At 52.3% G+C, this 21,874-nt stretch overlaps 1 protein-coding gene across 7 annotated transcripts; it reads left to right on the top strand.

Moving 5' to 3' along the window:
- Nucleotides 1-1,812: 1,812 nt before the first annotated feature.
- VSIG10 (V-set and immunoglobulin domain containing 10) lies at nt 1,813-20,760 on the top strand. Of its 7 annotated transcripts, none has more exons than XM_073312564.2 (9): nt 1,813-2,003; nt 5,473-5,757; nt 12,905-13,210; nt 14,606-14,893; nt 15,837-16,130; nt 16,820-16,930; nt 17,894-17,906; nt 19,007-19,179; nt 20,074-20,760. In XM_073312564.2, the coding sequence occupies exons 1-9, from the start codon at nt 1,922-1,924 to the stop codon at nt 20,337-20,339; spliced, it is 1,818 nt and encodes a 605-aa protein (XP_073168665.1). In that variant the 5' UTR covers nt 1,813-1,921; the 3' UTR covers nt 20,340-20,760. The 7 variants fall into 7 exon arrangements, 5 of the variants coding, with proteins under 5 accessions (XP_073168665.1, XP_073168667.1, XP_073168670.1 ...); XM_073312566.2 differs by having other exon boundaries at nt 19,753-20,167; XR_012155026.2 differs by lacking the exon at nt 17,894-17,906 and having other exon boundaries at nt 20,074-20,163.
- Nucleotides 20,761-21,874: the final 1,114 nt, after the last annotated feature.

Here is a 21,874-nt window from a genome sequence, read left to right as displayed (position 1 = left end):
GACAGACACCAAGGAAGACAGAGAAGGGAGCTGTTTCTTGCCAATAGGACAGGGCTCCTCCATGGTGCCTGAGCGGGTTTGTGGCAATGCAATTGCCTGTGTGTGCATTTGGCCACCTCTCTGCAAAGTTAGCAGCCTTTTGTAAACAGAACATCCTCAGGGACCGTGCCAGGTACTTCCCCTTCCAGTGAGAAGCTGACCCCCTGGGTAGCCCTGAATCTGCTACTGCTCGGAAAAGATGCAGCAGTATCAACTCGGGGCCTTAGGGCTATCCAAGTTTGGGGCTTGGAGGTCCTACTGATGTTGGTGAAAGCTGTATCTGCAGATCTAAGACAATACATGGTCCTGTGCGGTGCAGGGTGGTAGGCACTAATGGGAGACGAAGGGAGTGCTAATGATTAATTGTCCTGCATCACATGCACATCTAGGGTGACCAGATGTCCCAATTTTATAGAGACAGTCCCGATTTTCTGGGGCTTTGTCTTATATAGGTGCCTGTTACCCCCCACCCACTATCCCGATTTTTCACACTTGCTGTCTGGTTACCCCGTGCACATCTTCAGTGTAGCATTGTTATAATGCTGACTTCCCTTCCAGGGCCCTATCCAGCAGATGGTGTGGCAGAGCTGGTTCAGAGGAATTTCTAGTACATACCTTGCTGCTCTGTTAGGATCACAAAACTTATCTATAAGCTCTTTGGGGCAGGGGCAGGTACGCACAACAGGGCCTGATTGTGTTTGGGAGCAGTAGGTGCTACTGAGATAGAAAAGGCCTCTTAGACCACTGAGTCCTTTCCCCTGAAAGTGCCCGACACAGTCCCAAAGGCAAAAGCAACCGTACTGTGCCCTTGCAGAGCACCTTTAACTCAAGCATTAGAGCACTGTGGCCAAGTGTTGTTATCCCAGGCCTACTGACAAGGAACCAAGGGCTCGCCCAAAGTACCCCAGCGACCAGTCCCACTGATGGGGAACCAGTGGCTCGCCCGGGGTACCCCAGTGACCAGTTGTAGTGGCAGGGAACTGAGGGCTCACCTGGGGTACCCCAGGGACTGGTCCTACTGACAGAGAACCAAGGACTTGACCAGGTTACCCCAGCAACCGGTCCTTCCTCCTCCAGTGAGCTGGCCCAGGGTACCCCAGCCACCGGTCCCACTGACGGGGCCCCGAGGGCTCGCCCGGGGTCCCCCAGGGACCGGTCCCGCTGACGGGGCCCCGAGGGCTCGCCCGGGGTCCCCCAGCGACCGGTCCCGCTGACGGGGCCCCGAGGGCTCGCCCGGGGTACCCCAGCAACCGGACCCGCTGACGGGGCCCCGAGGGCTCGCCCGGGGTACCCCAGCAACCGGACCCGCTGACGGGGCCCCGAGGGCTCGCCCGGGGTCCCCCAGGGACCGGTCCCGCTGACGGGGCCCCGCGGGCTCGCCCGGGGTCCCCCAGCGACCGGTCCCGCTGACGGGGCCCCGAGGGCTCGCCCGGGGTCCCGGGCAGGCAGTGGCAGAGCCGGGAACGGACAGGGGAGTCCTGGCCCCGAGCCTCCTGCGGGGATCAGGTACCCCAGGCTGCTTCATCAGCTCCACTGACACTCGCCGCCCCTTGGCCTCCTCCCAGCGGGGCCGGGGGCCCGGTGCGCCAGCCTCCAGCGCCCCGCTGGCTCCCAGCAGAGCCGGGGCTGGGATCGGGCCCCCGGGCGGCGGGGGTGGCGCGCCGGGCCCCCCTGCTCGGCTCGGAGCCCGGGGAGGGCGAGCGGCCGGGGCGCGGCTGCGGCGGAGGGAGGCGGGGCGGCTCCGGCGGGGCGGGGCGGGGCGGGGCTGGGTCCGGGGCCCGGCCCCCAGCGGGGCAGTGCCGGGGCTGGCTGGCGGCTTGGCCGGCTCGGGCACTGGCTGCGCGGCGTCTCTGTGTCCGCCCGCCCGCTCCGCCGTGCACCGATGCGGGTCCCCGGCTGGAGCCCGGCCGCCCTCCTCCTCGCCGCCTGCCTCTGGCGGCTGCCGCCGGGCCGGGGCGCTGCAGGTACCGGGACCCGCTCCGGGGCTGGGCGGGTGAGGGGCCCTCGGCGCCGGGACCTGGCTGGCCGGCCCGTGCGCTGCTCGCACCCACCCAGCGCTGTGTCCGGCGCTGCACCTCGGTCCCTTCCAGCCTGCAGGGCCCGCCCGGGGACGGGCCCCCTCCTCTGCCCGGCCCGGCCCGGCCCAGGCGGCATGTCTGAGTGCGCTATTCCCCTGGGCACGGCTCTGGGCCTGGCCCCACAGCGACCCGGGGATGCGCTGATCGCGTCTGGCTTTGTGCTGGCCAACGCCTGCAGGGCGGCCGGGTGGGACCTGCGCCTCCTGGGGAAGCGGAGCAGCTGTAACGTCAAACGGCCTCTGCTCCTTAGCCCTGGCCGGCTGCGGTAACCATCGCAGCCACGCTCCTCGCTGTGCAAAGCGGGGCAAAGTCTCGGGATGCCGCTTGTAGACATTAGGGAAACTGAGGCAGGGAGCCTTCCCGGGGCCGGGGCACAGCTGGGAACGCTGCTTTCAGTCGGACACGATCCAGGCTCGGGTATCTGGGGCTGTTGTCGAGCTACAGGCTGTAGTGTCCGACTCCGCTCCTGGACCCTGAAGCTAGGTTTGGTTTCACAATGCCTTGTGAGGTAGGGAAGTGTTAAGCCTATTGTACAGGTGGGGAAGCTGAGGCACAGAGAGGTGAAGTGAGCTGCCCAGGTTAGTCTGTGGCTATGACAGGAATAGAATCCAGCTGTCTTGGGTCCTAGTTGGGTGTTTTAACCAGAGACTGTCCTTTTCTAGATCTCTGTCCAGCTCCTAATGGAAAGGTGTCTACAACACCCAAATAGTCACCTCCGTAGCTGGCACTAATTGGCCCTCTTGCCAGTCAGTCTCAGCAGAGAAGTTGAGAATTGAAGGGGTCATGGATACTCCCAGGCTGGGAAGCATTTGCGGGGAGGGATGTGGAGTATGGAGGAAAGGTGCCTTACCACTGCAGGTGCAGTAAATACAGCGAAAACTTCAGTGCCCAGCGTTGTCACGCACTCCTGCGTGATCACTGAGTGCGCAGGAAGAAGTGTGTCAGTTTTCTCTTAAAGTTACATGGCTGTTGGAAGCTTCCCCAAGAGCCTTGTTTGACTGACAGGACACTGCCTGTTGCCTCATGGAAAAGCCTTCAAAGCATTTCTGTTAGTAAAACTTTATCGTTCCCCTTTTTAAAACAACCAAATTATGTACTTCAGTGTATCATCCAAGTGCAGAAGTAGCTATAGTTCTCATAGACCAAACAACAAAGAGTTACAGGAGGCAGCGTTGAATGAAGCATCGAACTGGGACTCCGGGGACTGGGGTTCTGTGCCCAGCCCTGTTGCAGGACTCTGAGCAAGTCACTTTCCCTGCCCGTGCCTCAGTTTCCCACCTGTGAAATGCAGATAACTATCCTCTGTAAACTGGCTTGAGCGAGATGGATGAGGAGAGCTATATCAGAGCAAGCTATTATGATTTATTACAAATAATATGATAATACAAAGTACTTTTCATCATAGATCTCAGTGCTTCACAAAATGGGTAAATGGTGCTATCCCCTATTTGTAATTGAGCCACAGAAAGGTTCAGAGACAGAATTTCACCGGCAATTCCTATTGACTTCATTGCTGTTATTTGTATATACACTTGTATTTTGGTCGTGCCTAGAGATCCTGACCAAGATCAGAACTCCTCTGTGCAGTACTGATGCATAGTGTTAGACAGCCCCTGCCCTTGGAGCTTAATATTGAAATAGGGTGGCAGGAGAAACAGAGGCACAGAGAGGCCAAATGAATTGGCACAGCAGGGCAGTAGCAGCGCTGAGAATAGAACCCAGGTTTCCGGGGTCCCCGTCCCGTGCTCTCTCCACTAGGCAGCCCTGATCCAGTGGAATGGGCGAATGCCCAGCCCGTCTCAGAATCGGGCAGTTAGCTACTGGCCTAAGGGGAGTGGACGGTCGGGCTGGGCATGGAACACCGCTCTTCTGGCTCTGGCTCTATGCTGAGGCCCCAAGCACGATGATTTATGGCTAACTGGAACCATTCACGTAGCCTGCTCCTCCCTGCTGCCCTGAACGTGTTTCCAAAACTAGCTCCACCCGGTGTCGAGGAGTGATTTAACTACTTATTATATATATAGCCTCTGGAGAATGGTGCACGTAGGAGAGAACAAACACAACACCATTCTTGTCAGTTCACCTTCCTTGTTCTGTCCTCTTCAGCCTGGTTGCAGTTGCGCTCTGAGATATGTTATCAGGGCTTCCGGTAAAGCACAAAGAGAAGAGACTTTTACCAGATCATCTGTTCTTTCCCTTCCCCCCACCCTCCTCTTTATTGTGTAAACAGCAAGACATTCTATGCAGAGACGGTTTTAGTGGTATGGTCACCACCTGCCTGGTGTTAGACCAGGAGACCTGGCCCGGGTAAGCGAGATTCCAAGGCCTGTTTTCTGAGCGTTCCTCTAATCCAAGCCTGGCCTGCTGCTTTGGGATGCAGTGCTGGGTCTGCTGCTAGAATACGGTGTCTTGATGGGAGTTCTGCTCGCTGGTGTTGGCCTTGGGCCAAGCAAGCCTAGCTCTGGTCAGAGGTTGATGAGGACAGTCAGCGGGAGGACTGGGTGGCGTCTATCGTCTTCCAACAGCTACGGATTCTGGAGCAATATTATTGCACTTTTACGGGAGGCTGGCTGACTCCCCTGCCGGTGTGAGTGTTGCAATTGGAGCTGCTACAAAGGAGGAAAATGGGAATGATGCAGGGAAATGGTGGCTGTGAATGCTGAGATGGATTAGTGTCTTTGAACCCTACTCAGACCAGATAAATGTAGACCCCAGTCACTGCTGGCCGTCCATGCACAGGTCCCAGCAGCCCAGATGAGATTTGGCTCCTCCCAAATCCCTCGCCTGCCGTGCTGGTGGGAGGAAGGCAGCAGCTAGCCCCGTATCTTTCATTTACAGCCCAAGCGGGGTCCCTGTTTCTGCTCACTTGTCAGCACTAGGCATCTTTAGCTGCCCAATGCATCCCAGAATCCTTTGCACTGGTTTGTAGCAATGCTTCAAAGGAGGCACCATGGCAGCTGTTGCAAAGGATACTGAGATAGAGACCCAAAGACAGCCCCTTGTGCAACTGAGCAGAAAGAGGGATGCAGATTTGGAAGGGGTCTTGGGTGGGCAGAAACTCAGCAGCCAGGGAAACATGCCTTAGGATGGGCCTGTTGGTGAGTGGCCAGGGTGGTCCCAGTGTTCTTCCAGCAGCATGCCCACATGTGGCATCTTAGATGGCCCCCTGCTTAATCAGGAGTTTAGCCCCCACTTTGTTTCATGGACGAGATGGCTTCCTCTTTGGTGCATGGCTTGGGGGATGGAAAATCCTTTGCTGAGATGCCCAGGGGGATTCACCTGCCAGCCACCAAAGTGGGTGGTGAGACCATGGGGGCACGGTGCACATTCTAACGCTCTCCTTCTCTGCGTGCAGGAACAGAAGAGGTGATCATCGGGGAGGCCGGAGAGAGCGTCGTCCTCTTGTGCCGAAATGTGTCTGAGCGAGCGGACGAGGTGGACTGGTTTCACGGTGACCCTGGCACCGTGCCCCCACTCTTCTCCTCCAACGCCAAGCTGCCCCAAGATGCCCGCTTGTCCCTGGTGGACAATAGCTCTCTGCACATCTTAGCGTTGCGCCCGCAGGATGAGGGCAATTACACCTGCAAGGACGTGCTGAATGAGATAGTCCGAGAGCACAGAGTCCAGCTCCTGGTAGCCAGTGAGTTCCTCTACGCGCGGTGTCTTGTAGCTGCAGGGGGCTTCACCTCACGGAGTCCGAGAGTTTAAAGCTAGAAGGGACCGCTAGTTCACCAAGTCTGACTTCCTGTACATCGCAGGCTGTCTACACCAGCCAGCGCCCACACGCCAAACCCAACAACTGAAGTGAGACCGAAGGAAATGGGACCCACGGGAGATTAGATTGTTCCATGCTGTGGGCAGAGATTAGGAGGGACTGAGGTACGCCAGGGCCCGAGGCCCCTGCAATGGTAGGGAAATGATTAAACGAGATATACCCAGATAATCCTGGCAAGTGACCCCCACTCACGGGGTGCAGATCCCTGCCAATCTGACCTGGGGGAAAATTTCCTCCCTCCCCCACATGGCGATCTGAGCATGTGAGCAAGAACGTGGCAGCCAAGCCCCTGAGAGAGAGAATGCTTGGTGCCATCTCAGAGCCCTGGCCTGGGCTGCAGATGTGGGCGGCCATAGCAGTTGTGCAGGAGGTAACGTGTGAAATGGCAACCTCACCTCCATGGCACCCCGGTTAGAGGGTGGTAAATACTAGCCACAGACAGCCCTGTGCCCTCCAATGGGAATGGCTTGCGGGGTTGGGATAGAACCAGCCACCTGAAGGGGAGATGGTCTTTATCCCACCCCCAGTCCCCTGAGCCACTTGTCTTTCCCTCTCTCTGAGTCCAAGTTGCCCTTTGGGCTCTCACTGTCTCTCCCCCGTTCCATGCCCGAGCGAGTCCCAGGTGCTGCGTTGTGTAGATACACGGTCTCCCTCCACAGAGAGTTGTTCCTTTTGAACAACAGTGAGGAAACCCTGACGTGTCTGGGCCGAGGCGGGGAGAGCTCAGTCCAGGGGACGATAGGGGATGTGAACGGTGAGCAGAGTGAATGCCTGGGAAGAGTCGGGAGACAGGCAAAGCCACTTGCGTCATTGAAATGGGGAATGCGTTCCTGCCGGCAGCCGTCCCACCTTGGGCTGCCATCCTGGTAGACTGCTCCGGCTAAACCAGATTGGTTGGTGCTTGGTCGGCGAACACAGGCTGCTGCAGGACGTGGGGGTGTTCATTCAGCAGATGGCCCTCTTCCCGCTGAGTCAGTATTGAACCAGTGCCCTGTGGGGTTGTGGGAGATGAGAAATAAAACCAAGGTCCTAGCTGCCTGTTAAATATCCCGTGGGCCTCTTTCCTGGCCAAATTTTAGCTGGGGTGATTGTATTCGGCTGATAGAAATGGAAGCTTCAGCTCTGGACAGAATTCTTTTTTAACTCCCTGTCCTAAACTGTTATGCAGTAGGGCTGGGCATTGTTAAATGGCTATTGGGTTCTTCCCCAGAAGTGGCTGCATTTCACTGGTGAAGGTTCCTGTGTGTGTAGTCTGGGAAGTGTGTTGGAATCCTTTGGAATGAAGGGCACTGTGTAAATATATGGTTAATTTAGGACACCTGCAAGAGGGGTCTTAGTTTCTCTCCATTTCCAGAATCTGCCCCCCACTCCTTCCTGTTTCCAAGCCCGCTGGATCACTGCAGGGTTGTCCTTAGAACTCCATCCAGGGTTTTGCCCTACACGAACTGGGGATCTAGTGGTGGTGGGAGGTGCCGGGAGGCAGCACAAAAGTGCAAAACTTAGAAAACCTGCAGCGCAGGCAGGCAGGACCTCAGCCCCTTGCAGTTCCTTGCTGATGTGCCTCACCTCTCACTCGGCAACAGCCACCTCTAGAGCTTAGAGAGGAGCAGGGTCTGCCAATATAACTGTTAGCCGCTCTGCTGAGTCTAATTGGGTGCAATGGGGACTCTGAGCCACTAGGGCCTGGACTGTGACCACCACTTTCATTGTATGCCCCCCTGCACAGCCCAGTCCGTACTGCCGTGATCTAGGGTCTGGCTGCATTCGAGCTGGAGGAGGCATTTCGAGCTTGCGTAGGCACATCTGCGCTAGCTTTGATCCAGCCAATGTGCTAAAAATAGCCGCAAGGCCACAGCAGCATGACTGGTGGGATGGGCTAGCCGCCAGAGTATGTGCCTTGGGGCCCAGGCGGGATTGTAAGGGCGGGGTAGTCACTCTGCTACTTCGAGCGGACTAGCTCAATCCAAGCGAGTGCGCCTAGGTCCACCCAAGTCGACGCTGGAATTTACACCTCCAACTCAAATGAAGACGTACTCTGGAATGGGGAATAGTCTGTGTCCTGCTACCTCTTGAGCTATCCAGTGCCCTTGTGTGTGACGTTCTGCATTAGCTCCTTTCTTCCTTGTTCGTTACCTGCTGTGTGCAGGCTATTGTATCCTTTGTATCCTTTCTCTCAGCCTTATTTCCTGTTTGTGTTCAGAGTGTTCCTCTGACAGAGAGCTGCTGCACCTATTTTGCCCAGAGCAGCGCTCTGAAAGGTTGCGCAGGGAGAGAGGCCCTTCCCAGTGCAGGGAACTCCACCATGGATTTGACACGAACAGCTGATGTGTGGAGTATTCAAATGCAAGAAATAAACATTAGGCTGCTGCAGCATGTGGGTTAGTGGTTTGAGCATAGGACTGGGAAGCAGAGACTCTAGAGTTCTAATCCCAACCCTGCCGCTAATTCCCAGTGATCTTGGGCAAGTCATTCAACCATTCTGTGACTCAGTTTCCCCAGTTGTAAAAGTATGTAACCACCTCTTAGGGCTGCTTGTGACCCTTAGTTATTTACACTTGGTCGAACACCACAGACATGGTCTGTATTATCATTGCACTGGGGTTTTTGTGTTTGTTTGTTTGTTTTGATATTTTGGTGTTTTACCTAGAATATATAAAACAGGACCCAGTTCATGGACTTCCTGTTAAAAGCTCAGTCTTTTTAGTTAATCCAAAGGAAGGTTAAGAGTGACTTGGCCACTGTCTATAAGGACCTACAACAGGGACAGATTTCTGATAGCAGACAATGCTTTAACCCAGCAGAAAAAGGCAAAATGAGATTCAATGGTTGGAAGCTAAAGCTAGACCAATTCAAATGGAAAACAAGGGACACATTTTCCACAGCAAGGCTCATTAAGCACCGGAAGAACTTACCAAGGGATGTGTTAGTTTCTCCATCGCTTGCAGTCTTTCGGTCGAGATTGGGTATCTTTCGAAAAGAGACACTCTAGCTCAGCCAGAAATGGTGCAGGAATGATTGGGTGAGTTCTCTGGTCTGTTGTCCAGGAGGTCAGACTGGGCCCTCAGAATGGTCCCTTCTGCTTTAAAATCTAAATGAAAATATCAGATAGAATTAATTATAGCACTCAACAGGAGTTCAGTTGTGGCTTTTAGCCATTGTCCCGTGTTTGTGGTGGTGCAGAGGTGTGTGACTTGAGGGGAAACGCACACCCAATCTCCTGGAATGTTCATACTTACTTTGGTATCAAGGGTGGCTCATCACAGGTGAGGACAGTTCTCGAGTTGCTGTTTTGAAATGTGTCTCGATGCCAGTCATGTTCTATTGATGTCAGCCAGGAGTTCAGAGGCTAACAGAACACTAGTTCAGGTGGCAGATTCCAAGACCCAGCACAAAGATGCTTTTCCGCTGAGTCACCCTAAGCTCAAGTACTTGGACCCTGAATAAAGCTGTGGAGTAGTTTCTGATGACTCATGCTGGCAGGTCACTCCACCAAACGTTGGACTGGCTCTTTGGATCCAGGGCAGTGGAAGTTCTGCAACTAGAAACATCCAGTTTTGGCAAGAAAGCGTATACTGAGGCTTATGCTTAGTCACTGGAGTTACCAATAAAGCCAAATCCCGAGAAAGGATGTGTTTGCAGTATAGAGACTGTTCAAAGCAGGGTGGGGATTTCACCTGCTTCCAGCTACTTTTCCCTGAAAATCTGTGTGAAGTGGGTGAGTCAAAGGAAACAAATGTTTTGTTTGTTTATACTAGTATGCAAATGAGCTCTGGGTGAGCCTGTGCAGCCTTCCCTTGTCAGTCCTTAGAGATGGAGCAGGGAACTGGGCATCGGAGTCCTGGCTCTGCCACTAACTCTCTGTGTGATTCTGAGCAAGTTGCTTGACCTCTGTGCCTCAGTTTCCCTATCTATAAAATGGGGATAATAATTCTTCCTGCAGAGGGGCCAGTGAAGCTTAATTACTTCGTGTTTAGAAAGTGGTGTGAGCGCTCTCAAATGGCAAGTTCTACATCAGGGTAAATGTTTTCCCTAGCGTACATAGTTGTTGTTATTTATGAGCAAAAGAAACCTCTCTCTCTCTCAAGCCCTGTGCACAGCATATAGCCTAATTCTGCTTCCTAAACTCCATGCATAACAGAAAGGAAAGGGAGGCTGCAGGTTTGCTACACTCTGTATCCTCCCTAATCAGCCCAATGGAAAAGTCCATACTGGGGCTGTTGATTAATCACAGTGAACTCACATGATTAACTCAAAAAAATTAATCATAATTAAAAAAAATTAATCACGATTAATCACAATTTTAATCACACTTTTAAACAAGAGAATACCAATTGAAATTTATTAAATATTTTGGATGTTTTTCTACATTTTCATATATATTGTCTTCTGAGTTGCAATTGAAATCAAAGTGTATATTATTTCTGATTACAAATATTTGCACTGGAAAAATGATAAACTGAAGAAATGGTATTTTTCAATTCACCTCACACAAGTACTGTCGTGCAATCTCTTTGTCGTGAAAGCGCAACTCGCAAATGTAGATTTTTTTTTTTGTTACATAACTGCACTCAAAAACAAAACAATGTAAAACTTCAGTGCCTACATTTACATTTGTAGGCGATAATGCTGCCCTCTTCTTATTTTCAATGTCACCTGAAAGTGAGAACAGGCATTTGCATGGCCCTTTTGTAGCTGGCATTGCAAGGTATTTATGTGCCAGATACGCTAAACATTCAGGTTTTGGTCACCATTCCAGAGGACATGCTTCCATGTTGATAAGGCTCGTTAAAAATTAATGTGTTAATTAAATTTGTGACTGAACTCCTTGGGGGAGAATTGTATGTCCCCTGCTGTTTTATCTGCATTCTGCCATAGATTTCATGTTATAGCAGTCTTGGATGATGACCCAGCACATGTTGTTCATTTTAAGAACACTTTCACTGCAGATTTGACAAAACGCAAAGAAGGTACCAATGTGAGATTTCTAAAGATAGCTACAGCACTCAACCCAAGGTTTAAGAATCCTAAGTGCCTTCCAAAATCTGAGAGGGGCAAGGTCTAGAGCATGCTTTCAGAAGTCTTAAAAGAGCAATACTCTGATGCAAAAACCACAGAACCCGAACCTCCAAAAAAGAGAATCAACCTTCTGCTGGTGGCATCTGACTCAGATAATGAAAATGAACATGCGTCGGTCCGCACTGCTTTGGATTGTTATCGAGCAGAACCCATCATCGCATGGACGCATGTCCCCTGGAATAGTGGTTGAAGCATGAAGGGGCATATGAATCTTTAGCACATCTGGCACGTAAATATCTTGTGATGCTGGCTACAACAGTGCCATGCGAACGCCTGTTCTCACTTTCAGGTGACATTGTAAACAAGAAGTGGGCAGCATTATCGCCTGCAAATGTAAACAAACTTGTTTGTCTGAGTGATTGGCTGAACAAGAAGTAGGACTGAGTGGACTTGCAGGCTCTACAATTTTACATTGTTTTATTTTTGAATGCAGGTTTTTTTTAACATGATTCTAATTTGTAAGTTCAACTTTCATGATAAAGAGATTGCACTCCAGTACTTGTACTTGCAGGTGAATTGAAAAATGCTACTGCTTTTGTTTTTTTACAGTGCAAATACTTGTAATCAAAAATAAATATCAAGTGAGCACTGTGCACTTTGCATTCTGTGTTGCAATTGAAATCAACATATTTGAAAATGTAGAAAACATCCAAAAATATTTAAATGGTATTCTATTATTGTTTCAGTGCAATTCATCGCAATTATTATTTTTAATCGCTTGACAGCCCTAGTCCATACTCCTGCCCAAAGGAAGCAGACACTCCTTACTTAGAAGCTGCTCCTGGTTTGGGGTGTTGCTGGCAAACTATGTTTGTTGTTTTTGCTGCCAACTGGATAAATGCTCTACAGAGCAGCCCGCAGATCTCCTTTCCCTTGGGCCCTCTCCTGTACAGACTGCAGTGCCAGGCTTTGTTTGACAGCCCCTGTGTCAACAACTGCTCTCTAAAGATAGAGTTGAATTAGGAGTCGGGTTGCGCAGGCTGGTGCGGTAACATAATGTGCTAACCCTGAAATCCCCAAGACTATTACTAGGGGGAGTTGTTTGATTACTGTTTGAGTGTCAAAAATACACGTGAATGGATGTGGAACTTAAAGCAAACAAAATATAGACCGGAAATAAGGAGAAAGCACGCTCCGCCCCACTCTTTGCAACAGCTGGGAGCAGCCCCCTGTCCTGTGTTCCACCACCCCCATCCTCTCACCCCTCTGCGAATGTAGCAGTCTGGAGCTTCAGATGGCTCTTGACTTGCTTTACCCTCGCTCAATTCTTTCACTATTTAAATAATAACCCAAACATAATCCCAGTTGCTATCAAACCAACAGTCCTGGAAGAAGTCCAGAAATGACTTTCCCTAGGTCCTCTGGGTTGTGGAATTTGCCCCCGCAGCTGAATTGCAGTTTGTACGTTGATCTGGGCTGCAGAGCACAGCTGGCACATGCAGCCCTCTTGCAGCAAGCGGAGTAGGGCTGACAGAAACGGAGGTGGCCTGGATCTGGGCCCAGGGGCTCATTGCTAAGACCCCGATCCCGCAAGCTGAAGACCCAGGCTCCCATCCTGCTAGCTGTTCTGTGGCCACATGGGGCGCCAAAGTTTAGCCTCCTGCCTCAGTGCTGGGCTGGCAGGTTTCTTCGTTGCCAGGTGCATTGGGAAGCACTCACGCTTTGGCTGCAATGGGGGCTCCTGCAGCTCAGGGCTGCAGCTGGCTACTTCCCCATGAGGCCTTTAAAAGCCATTGGAGGTAGATCGCACAACATGCATGGGCATTGTCAAACTGGGGGAGGACCTCTTCAGAGCTTGTGGGGGACCCCAGATAACCAAAATTCCCCAGCTAAATATTGGGCAAGCTTTGCCCAGACGTAAGGTAGCACTTTACGCTGCTTTGAGGGGACTGCTTTGTTACACACCCCAGTTCTGGTTTCTCCTTGCCCATTTCAGGTGGCCCCAGCAACGTGTCTGTCAGCATCTCCCCTGCCGCAGCGCTGCCCAATGGCACGGTGTACGTAGACAAACGCGACACTGTGATGTTCAGCTGCACTGGCAGCTCCCACCCGGAGCCCACCATGGCGTGGACTTTCCAGCTGCCCAGTGCAGCCCCAGAAACGTTTACTGAAGTCAATGGTTCCTCCACCGTCTACACCCTGCAAAATCTATCCTCACGCTTCCAGGGGAACTACTCGTGCACAGCAAGGAACCCTCTCAGTGGCAGAAGTCGGACATCAACCAAGGAGCTCCTGGTCTACTGTGCGTAAGAGCATTTGCAGTGTTATGGCTTGGGGAAAGGAATGGGACGGGGGGTGCTTTTCTGGTGTTTTCTTTGCCAGTAGGTCTGGGTGTTAGCACAAGGGGTAATCAGAGTGGGAATGATATCCTGGCTTTTGCCTCTTAAAACCTTTTGCTACAAAAAAATTGGGTCCAAATGTAAACCTCACCCCTGAACCCTCCTAAGGGTGGGGGTGGGTTAGAATCTCGGTATCCAAATCTGCCTCAACCATGCTTGTAAGTCTGATCCAGGATAGGCATATTGTCCGAATCAGGTTTGAACGGATGATCTTGGTGATCTGGGCCTCAAGTCTAACCCTGAGCTGGAGCTGGGTCTAACCTCATCTATCTTGTGCAGCTTTGCACACAACTGGAAATAGACATACTGATCATTTCTGAGGCACCAAATGTCATCCCATGTCATCGAACTGAATGCATTTAGCACGTGTCTTGTCATTTTCCACACGCTGTGGGTGACTTGATAGATTTCACTCGTGACCACTGATGATGATATTTACGGTTTGCAGTGTTATAGCTGTGTTGGTTTCAGGATATCAGAGAGCTGTGGTGGGTGCGGTTATACCTTTAATTGGATCAACTTCTGTTGGTGAGAGAGACAAGCTTTGGAGCTACATAGAACTCTTCTTCAGCTGTGGGAAAGAGAATTCCCGGAGCTGGAGAAGAGCTCAGTGTAGCTCAGAAGCTTGTCTCTTTCATCAACAGAAGTTGCATCAATAAAAGATATAACCTCACCCACCTTGTTTCTATGCTGTTTACTGACAAGTAATATTTGTACAGGGCTCTGAAGCTGTAGGGCCCTATTCTCACCTGGTGTAAACTGAGGTAGCCCCTGTGAAGTCAGTGCAGCTATGCGGATACATGGCACCTGAGATCTGGCTTGCGAGGGACTGTGTGCGCACCACAATGCACCAGGAAGGACGAAGGTGTGATTGCTAAGACATGCTGCTGTATTAACATCAGATAACGCACATGCTAAAACCAAAACGGCCCTGCACAGCATAAGGATGGTTCACTGCCTAGTGTTTAGGGGAACAGACTTCCTTGCTCCCTGTGAGGGCTGGGTTGAGATTGCCCCACTGCCTTTTCTGCTGGGGGCCTCATCCCAGGTCTCCAGTGGTTGCTGTGTGCTGCTATGAAAAGAGCACACATGCCCCACCCCACCCCGAAGACTGGTGTGGGATTGCAGGGAGGGAATTGAGACAAGCGGAAAGAGAGAAGAACCATAAGATTTTTAAAAGGAGCTAGGGGGGAAATAATACCTCCCAGGCTAAAGTGCTGACACTGTGACGGTTTCACGGCGTGGTCAGTCTCAGTAGAGATGACGGCGTCTTTAACCGCGTGTTGTTTTGTCGTTAGATCCCCCGCTGTCGGTCCCAAGGTGTTGGGCTCAAACTGCCCAAGTGGGGTTGATGCTGCAGTTGTTTTGTAACTGGCCCGGGGGATACCCGCACCCCGTCCTCCAGTGGACAGAAGAGGGGCGAGACCTGGAGAATTCGAGCTGGGTCGTTAATGCAACGGGCACTGGGGACACCCACGTGGAAACTCTGAGCAGCTCTCGCCTCTTCCATGGGAAGGTGTTCAAGTGTGTGGGGAGCCACATCCTAAAGCAGGAGGAAGAGGAGCCGACCTGCACTGTGCAGATAAGTGCGTCAGCCTGTCCCTCCCTGGTTAGCCATTAACGAACCTGTGCATGTGGAGAGCCAGGCTGCCAGCTTGGCTCCACTGAGAGCCCCAGACACGGGTCTGAGGGCAGCGAGTCATCCAGGGAATCTGATTCTCCCCTGCCCTGCGCCTCCTGTTGCTATTTCTAGCAGTGGAAAGTGCGGGGAAACACTGGGATGGGAGCGTTTGATATGACAGTAAATGGTTATGTAGGGCCCAAGGCAGTGGGGATCAGATCCTGTGGCCCAGAGCCTCTGCCGGGGCATAACTTGATGGACACAGATAGTTCCATGGAGGTCCGTGAGATCACTCACGTGCATACAGCTGCTCAGGCATGTACGGGTTTGCAGGACTAGGGCCGAGAATTTAAAAAGTCCCTAATGATGTTGGCAACCTTGATTTTTTGGTTGCCCAACTTGAGATCCCATAAAGGGACTGGATTTTCAGTGTGTGTGTGCTAGGATAGGGAAACCGAGGCAAAGAGAGGTGTAGTGCCTTGGCCAAGCTCACCTAGGAGGCCAGTGGCAGAGCTGGGAATAGAACCCAGAGCTTCTGAGGCCCAGTGCAGGGCTCTATCCATCAGGCCTCACTGCCTCACAAAGTAAGGGATCCGGCCCTGTTTCAGCAAAGCATGTGCTTAACTTTGAAGGTGGGCAAGTGCTTGGAACCAGGGCCTAAGAGACTTGCCCAAGGTCAAAAAAGGCAGTCAAGCAGAGCTGGGAATTGAATGCAGATCTCCTGAGACCCAGGCCCGTGCCTCCTCTAATTATCTGGGTGGGCAGTGGCTGCCTGTCAGTGTGGACCCAGGGTTCTTGTACATACACCAATACATGAGGTCATTTGAAAGTTGCTATAGAAACATAAGATCTTTTTACTATAGGATTTTCAACCTCCTTCTCGACTCCCTTCCTCCCTCCCTGTTTAGAAGCCCCTTTGCTGGCGACGGAGCCACTGAAGACCTGCTTTGTGGGTGGCACCGTGTCCCTCACGTGCCAAGTGATGGAGAGCAATCCCTCTGCGAGAATCAGCTGGCTTCGGAATGTGTCCCAGCCTGAGGTGGAGATCCAGTCTGGTGGGAGGTACCTGGTCACCCAAGAGGGCAGCGTCTCCAATCTCACCATTCAGAACTGCTCCCACAACGCTGATGAAGGCTACTATGTCTGCAAAGCTGAGAACCCCGTGGGGCTGAAGGAAGCCTACGTTTCCCTCACTGTGAAGAGTAAGTTAGCAATGCTGTAGCTGGGGAGTGGGATAGCTGAAGCAGGATGCGAGGAGCGGGAGCATGACATGAACAGGAGCAATAAGTGAGTCTCTGATGTAACGACCTGGATTCCTCTTCTCTAGGGCTCCCCGTGAGACGTACAACCCCAGGGAGAGATGAGCTTATGCCTCATTTGTGTGGGTTCATAGTTGTCTCCCATGTACCTCTGTCCATACCTCTGTCCATTGGAGCATTCCCAGCTGCATGGGGTGGGGGGGCGCAGCGGACACTGGCTGGCAGAGCCGCGATCTTAGTCTAGTGAATGGGTCCAGTTGCCGGAAGTGACAGGATCAGTGTGAAAAACGACACAATCCGGCCTGATGTGTGAGAGAAGCTGTTTATGGGTCAGCTGAGTGACTGGTGTGGTCCCTTCCTGAGGCCTATTGTGTAGCTGTATTAAACGCACCGGCTGAAATCTGCAGTCAGTCGGAGCCTAGCCGGGGCAGTTCCCATGGCACACTGCAGTGGTTTTCATCTGCATGCGGTGTGTGTGCGTGATGGCGACGCACCCATCTTGCCAACGGAGCAGGCCAGTTACAGGGTAACCGTTGGCCTCAGGGCAGCACTGTGACCGGCCCCATCACCTGCGTCTAGCCAGTGACAATCCCATAGGCTGAGCTTCTGCGTCTCTCCTCTCCTCCGCACAGAGCCGGTGAATATAGTCGGGGTGGTGGGAACAGTCGTGGTCCTGCTGCTGCTGGGACTTCTGGTCATCGCTGGAATCATTTTGTACTATAACCCCCTCCTGTGCCTGCAAGGTAAGAGGAGCTGGAACCCCCTCCACCCTGGCACCCCCTCTGCCCTCCCAGCCACAAGGCGCACAGATGAGAGCTCTGCTTCTCCAGACCTGACCTGGTGCAGTCCTTCAGTTTTATCCCCACCCTGTAATCCTGGGGCCCTCCCCACCCCACTTACCTGTGTCCACCACTGATGCGCACACCTTACCTTGGGCTCCTTCCCCTAGCCCCTGTAGGAACTGTGTCCACTTCAGGAGCAAGGCCAGAGGTACCCAGAAAGCGGGGGCACTTGCATAGCCGATCAAGAGTGGATGGCATGGCTGTCTCTCTGCGGGACCTTGCCCAGTACTGGAGATCATAGAATCATAGAATATTAGAGTTGGAAGGGACCTCTGGAGGTCATCTAGTCCAACCCCCTGCCCAGAGCAGGACCAATCCCCAACTAAATCATCCCAGCCAGGGCTTTGTCAAGCCTGACCTTAAAAACTTCTAAGGAAGGGGATTCCACCACCACCTCCCTAGGTAACGCATTTCAGTGTTTCACCACTCTCCTAGTGAAAAAGTTTTTCCTAATATCCAACCTAAACCTCCCCCATGGCAACTTGAGACCATTACTCCTCGTTCTGTCATCTGCTACCACTGAGAACAGTCTAGATCGTGTGTGTCTTGTGCTAAACCGCCCTCCCCTTCCCCTGCAAAGTTGTATCTGATGCTGTCGTCTCATCCGTCTCTGAGCTGACCACAGCTGCCTTCTGCTGCTTCAGTGGGACAGCACCACCTCCCCGAGGCCTTCCACCACCTTCCTGGGCCGTGCGTCTGTGTGGCGATTGCCTGGATGGTCCCAGTTCAGTATAACAGACAATATTGCCAAAGGCAGCAAATGATCTTACCGTGAAACTGCCTTTGCTTTGTCTGAGGAACCATGTTTATGAAGGCCTCTTAAATCTTTTTTCCCCCTCCCTCTTCTTTCCCCCTCCCCCACAGGCAGCATATTCAGGTGAGTGTTTTCCTTCCCCCGAGCTCTGTGCAAACCTAGGTATATCCGCAGTCCGGTAGACTTGCTGCGGGTGTAACTAGGATAGACGCGACCCAAGGCAGGAGCTGCACCAACTGAAATCATCGGCTAAGGTGAGTGCAGTTGTACGGATGCCACGTCCTGCACAGAACCAAGGACCAACGCCACAGGCCCCAGTCACTTGAGCTAACCGAGACTCTCTGTTAGCTATTGCTAGTAGCCAGGCTTCTGTCACCTGTGGAACAGCCGCTAGAAGGGATGAGATCACGTGTGTTACACTGACCCGAGTGACTGTGCCGCCTCTAAGGAAGGAAACACCAATCTAAATTCCTCTCGTGCTGTTTGGTTCAACTAAGTTGTGGGGAAGAGGGAGGGATAAGGTAACGGACACTCCTTGGCTGTTCTTGTTATGCAATGACTTTGAGATTGCTGGAGAGGCCCTGGCTTTTGAGTCACATCCCCTGCTCCCTGAAGACAAGGTAATTCTGCCTTGTTCTTTGTAGTTTAGGGAGTAAATAAAAGCAGCAACATGCTGCCTCTCTGGCTGACAAATAGCTTCTCCACCCCAAGTGACATCAACCCCCCAAAACAAGAACTTTCCTGGGGTCGTGGTGTTCTTCACCTCAGCACCCTTTTCTAGTGCTTATTGTTCCTCCCCTCCCCTTCTGGGTTCTGTCCCTGGCTCCACTCTTGTGTGGCTTTGGGTGATTTCCTGCCCCACCTGCGTGCCTCAGTTTCCCCACCTGTGCAGTGGGGAAAGTACTCACCTCACAGGGTGATGATGGGGATTTATCCATGAATGTTTGTAAACTGCTCTGAGGACTTTGGATGAAAAATGCTGCCAAGCTGCAAAGCCCTATCAGCACTATTGCTGTCAGTGAACTCTGAGGGCGTGGTGCTGCCCTAGCAGCTGTGAGTACAGGACTTGACAAAGCAGCCACAACTGGCAACACCCGGTTAGAGCCACAGGTACAATTCTGTAGCCCCCTGGGGGAATGGAGGAAGGCCGGGGGCTGGAAGAAAGAGGGAAGGGGCAGCCCTGCAGCATTCTCCATCACTTTCATTTGCTCTCCTGATCGCAGGAATCAAGACTCAAATGATGTCTTCGTGCTGGTGGATTCAGATGGAGAAGAGGAAGAGGAGGAGGAGGAGGGGCAGAAAGAAGAAGCGACTGGCAAGTCCAATGTGCATCGAGTGACGGCCCTGGTGAATGGGAACAGCACCCAGGCTGGTTATGGCCACCATTTTACTGAGAGTAAGCACCTGGCTTTGGAGACGCATCGCTGCACAGTGAAATAGGCTGCCCCATCAAGCCGCTGAGTAAAATTTCTGTGGGTGGGAGGCCACCACTTTCCCCGTGTCCTTGCTCAGCGGGCGGTGTCCCAGCAGCACCAGCTGGGAGACGGGAGGAGCAGTGATGGACTTCACCTCTTCTCTCCACCCGCACATAGTGCATGCAGTGACACAGCTGCTGGAGTTAGGTGTCGAGGGTCATTTGTATTGTGAGCGTCTACAGGCCTCCGTCAGGACCAGGGCCCTGTTGCTGAGGGCACAGCACACACCTAGCGAGAGAGAGAGAGCGAGAGAGAGAGATCCCCGGCTCTGAGAAGACGCTCACAGTCTGAACGGGTAAACAGAGGAAGGACGGGGGGAAAGGAATGTAGCGAGGCTATTCCACACTCCGTGGCTTGCTCTCCCCTCACCCCTAGACAAATACACACTAATAACATGACTACTACACCTCAGCGCCCTGGGTGCTTGGCTTGGCCGGGCCATGGCTCTGGTCGTAATGGTGTGCTACCGTCTCCTGCCTTGTGATTTCTTCTAGGTGACATCAGTGAGCGGCACAGTGAGCTCTCAACAGAGGAAGTGGAGAGCGAAGAGAGGCCAGCTACGCAGAGGCAAATTCTCCCTTTTCTTGATGAAATGGGTGGAACTGTGGGTGGAAGTTAAACTTCAAATGCATCATTGATATGTGGCTGCATCTAGGCTGTTAAAATTCCTGCAGTGGGATTGGCCTGATCTGGTTGTTAGTTTCTTTCTTCCCTCGCCCCAGCCCTGTTTTTCATTCTTTCGTTTTGTTTATTCTTTCATCTCATACAGTTCTTTTTTTCTCTTTCTTTTTGGCTATTTCTTCCCTTCTCTCAAGTTTTCTTGTTAACAAGAGGAAGTGCAGAGGCAGACAGAGTTCAGGAGGAACGTGTCTCTGCTTCAAAAGATCTTGTCCCCTGGGTATCCTCTTCATCTCTAAGCCTGCCGCTGACCGTGTCCGGGACACGTGTGGAGTTAACAGGAGGGCAGTTCTGTATCACGAAAAAGGCTAAAGGCAATCCCAGCAATATACTTGTATGTGCAAGATGCAGCAAATACTGCGTGGGGGGGAAGGGCTGGAGGAGTTTGCTTCCTAACTGCTAGATTGTGCATGGGTCTGTTTTTGATGAAAACGTTCCGATGCTGGAAGGAAAGGTCAGGATGTACTCTGCGCTGCATGGCTTTCACAGGGCCAACTGGCCTGTTGTTCTGCACTGAGGAAGTGAGAAGACCTGCTTGAAGTTTTACAAGTGATTTTGATCCAGAGACCCGACTCCGCTCTAAAAGCATCATCCAAGCTATGGGATACTCCTACTGCCAGCTCTGCCTAGTGGGGAGGAAGAAGGATGTTCTTGTGGTTAACATGCAGGATCTGGGTTCTGGTTCTTCTCCTGCCACAGACTTCCTGCGGGGCAAGTCTCACAGGCTTGAGTTTTCAAAAGTGGCCACTAATTTTGATGCCTCCATTTTGGACTTTCCAACTTTAGACGACTGTCAGAACCGTAACTTGCCTTCGTGCCCTTCCACTTCAGCCGTGCTACTGCCCCGGGGAGGGAGCAATATGCTCGGAATGGTCTATGACAGGGGTGGCCAAACTTACTGATCCTCTGAGCTGCATACGATAATCTTCAGATGTTTGAGAGCCGGGCGCACCTGCTCAGGCCTTCTACCCACTGGGCAGAAGCCCATAGCCTCACCACCCTGCTGCAGGGCAGGAGCCCTGAGCTCCTCCATCCCTTCACCCCCTGCAGTCTGGTAGGTGGAGAACGGGGGCATGGGGGACTCCACGAGCCACACCTGAACTGTAAAAGAGCCAGATGTGGCTTGCGAGCAGCAGTTTGGCCACCCCAGTCTATGCCAATCTCCGAGTCACACAGGAACGTAACCCACAAGAACGCTCAAAGAGCGCTGTGAGCTGACAAGGCCCAGGATGGAAAGGCGCTGTGGGGCGGATTGCTTGCTCATCAGGGGCTGGAGCCCTGCCTCAGCAAAACCTTCTTACTCAATAAATGCAGCTAGTTATTCCCCATCTGATAGCCAATGGTGTGCTGCCCTTGCCGCAGCTTCAAAGGGAAGCTCTCTCTATTTTCCCGTAAAACAGAATGTTCCTAGCGCTATGTGGATGTGATTTTTGTTTATAGAATAAAATTATTTTTCTGACACATCTATCTGCTCTGCGTTTCTGCCTGGAGACGGGAGGGGGCAGCTGTCCCTTTTCTGAGACATAAACATATTCAATAACTCCGATTTGTCAATGGCTCTCGCTCTGCTGGGGCCTTAGCTAGAGGTGCCTATCGCAGTGCGTGATAGGCACCTCTAGCTAAGCCAGAACCTGCACAGCCAGCCCTTAACAAAGCAGGAAATGGTAATGTTTGCCAAGCTCACTAGTGTTCCTATAAACCTGTCTGCACCAGTTTAGTTAAACACATGCAAAACTCCTCTACGGCTGTTGGGTTAGAAAGGGCATACATTGCTCCAGCTGAAGTTAATTCCTTAATGGACATAAACCATGTCGACATGGCTCCGTCCAAGGGGCCACGCAGGGGGCTGCACTGGTTCGGCTAAATGGCTGCAAGCTGATGTGCAGACAAGGCCGAACGCCCTATGTGCAGGTAGCGCAGTGAGTTGCTCCCCGTTCT

This window comes from Lepidochelys kempii, chromosome 15, assembly GCF_965140285.1.
Source record: "Lepidochelys kempii isolate rLepKem1 chromosome 15, rLepKem1.hap1, whole genome shotgun sequence".
In the NCBI taxonomy this organism is placed as follows: Eukaryota; Metazoa; Chordata; order Testudines; family Cheloniidae; genus Lepidochelys; species Lepidochelys kempii.
This window is presented reverse-complemented; position numbering and strand designations above follow the sequence as displayed.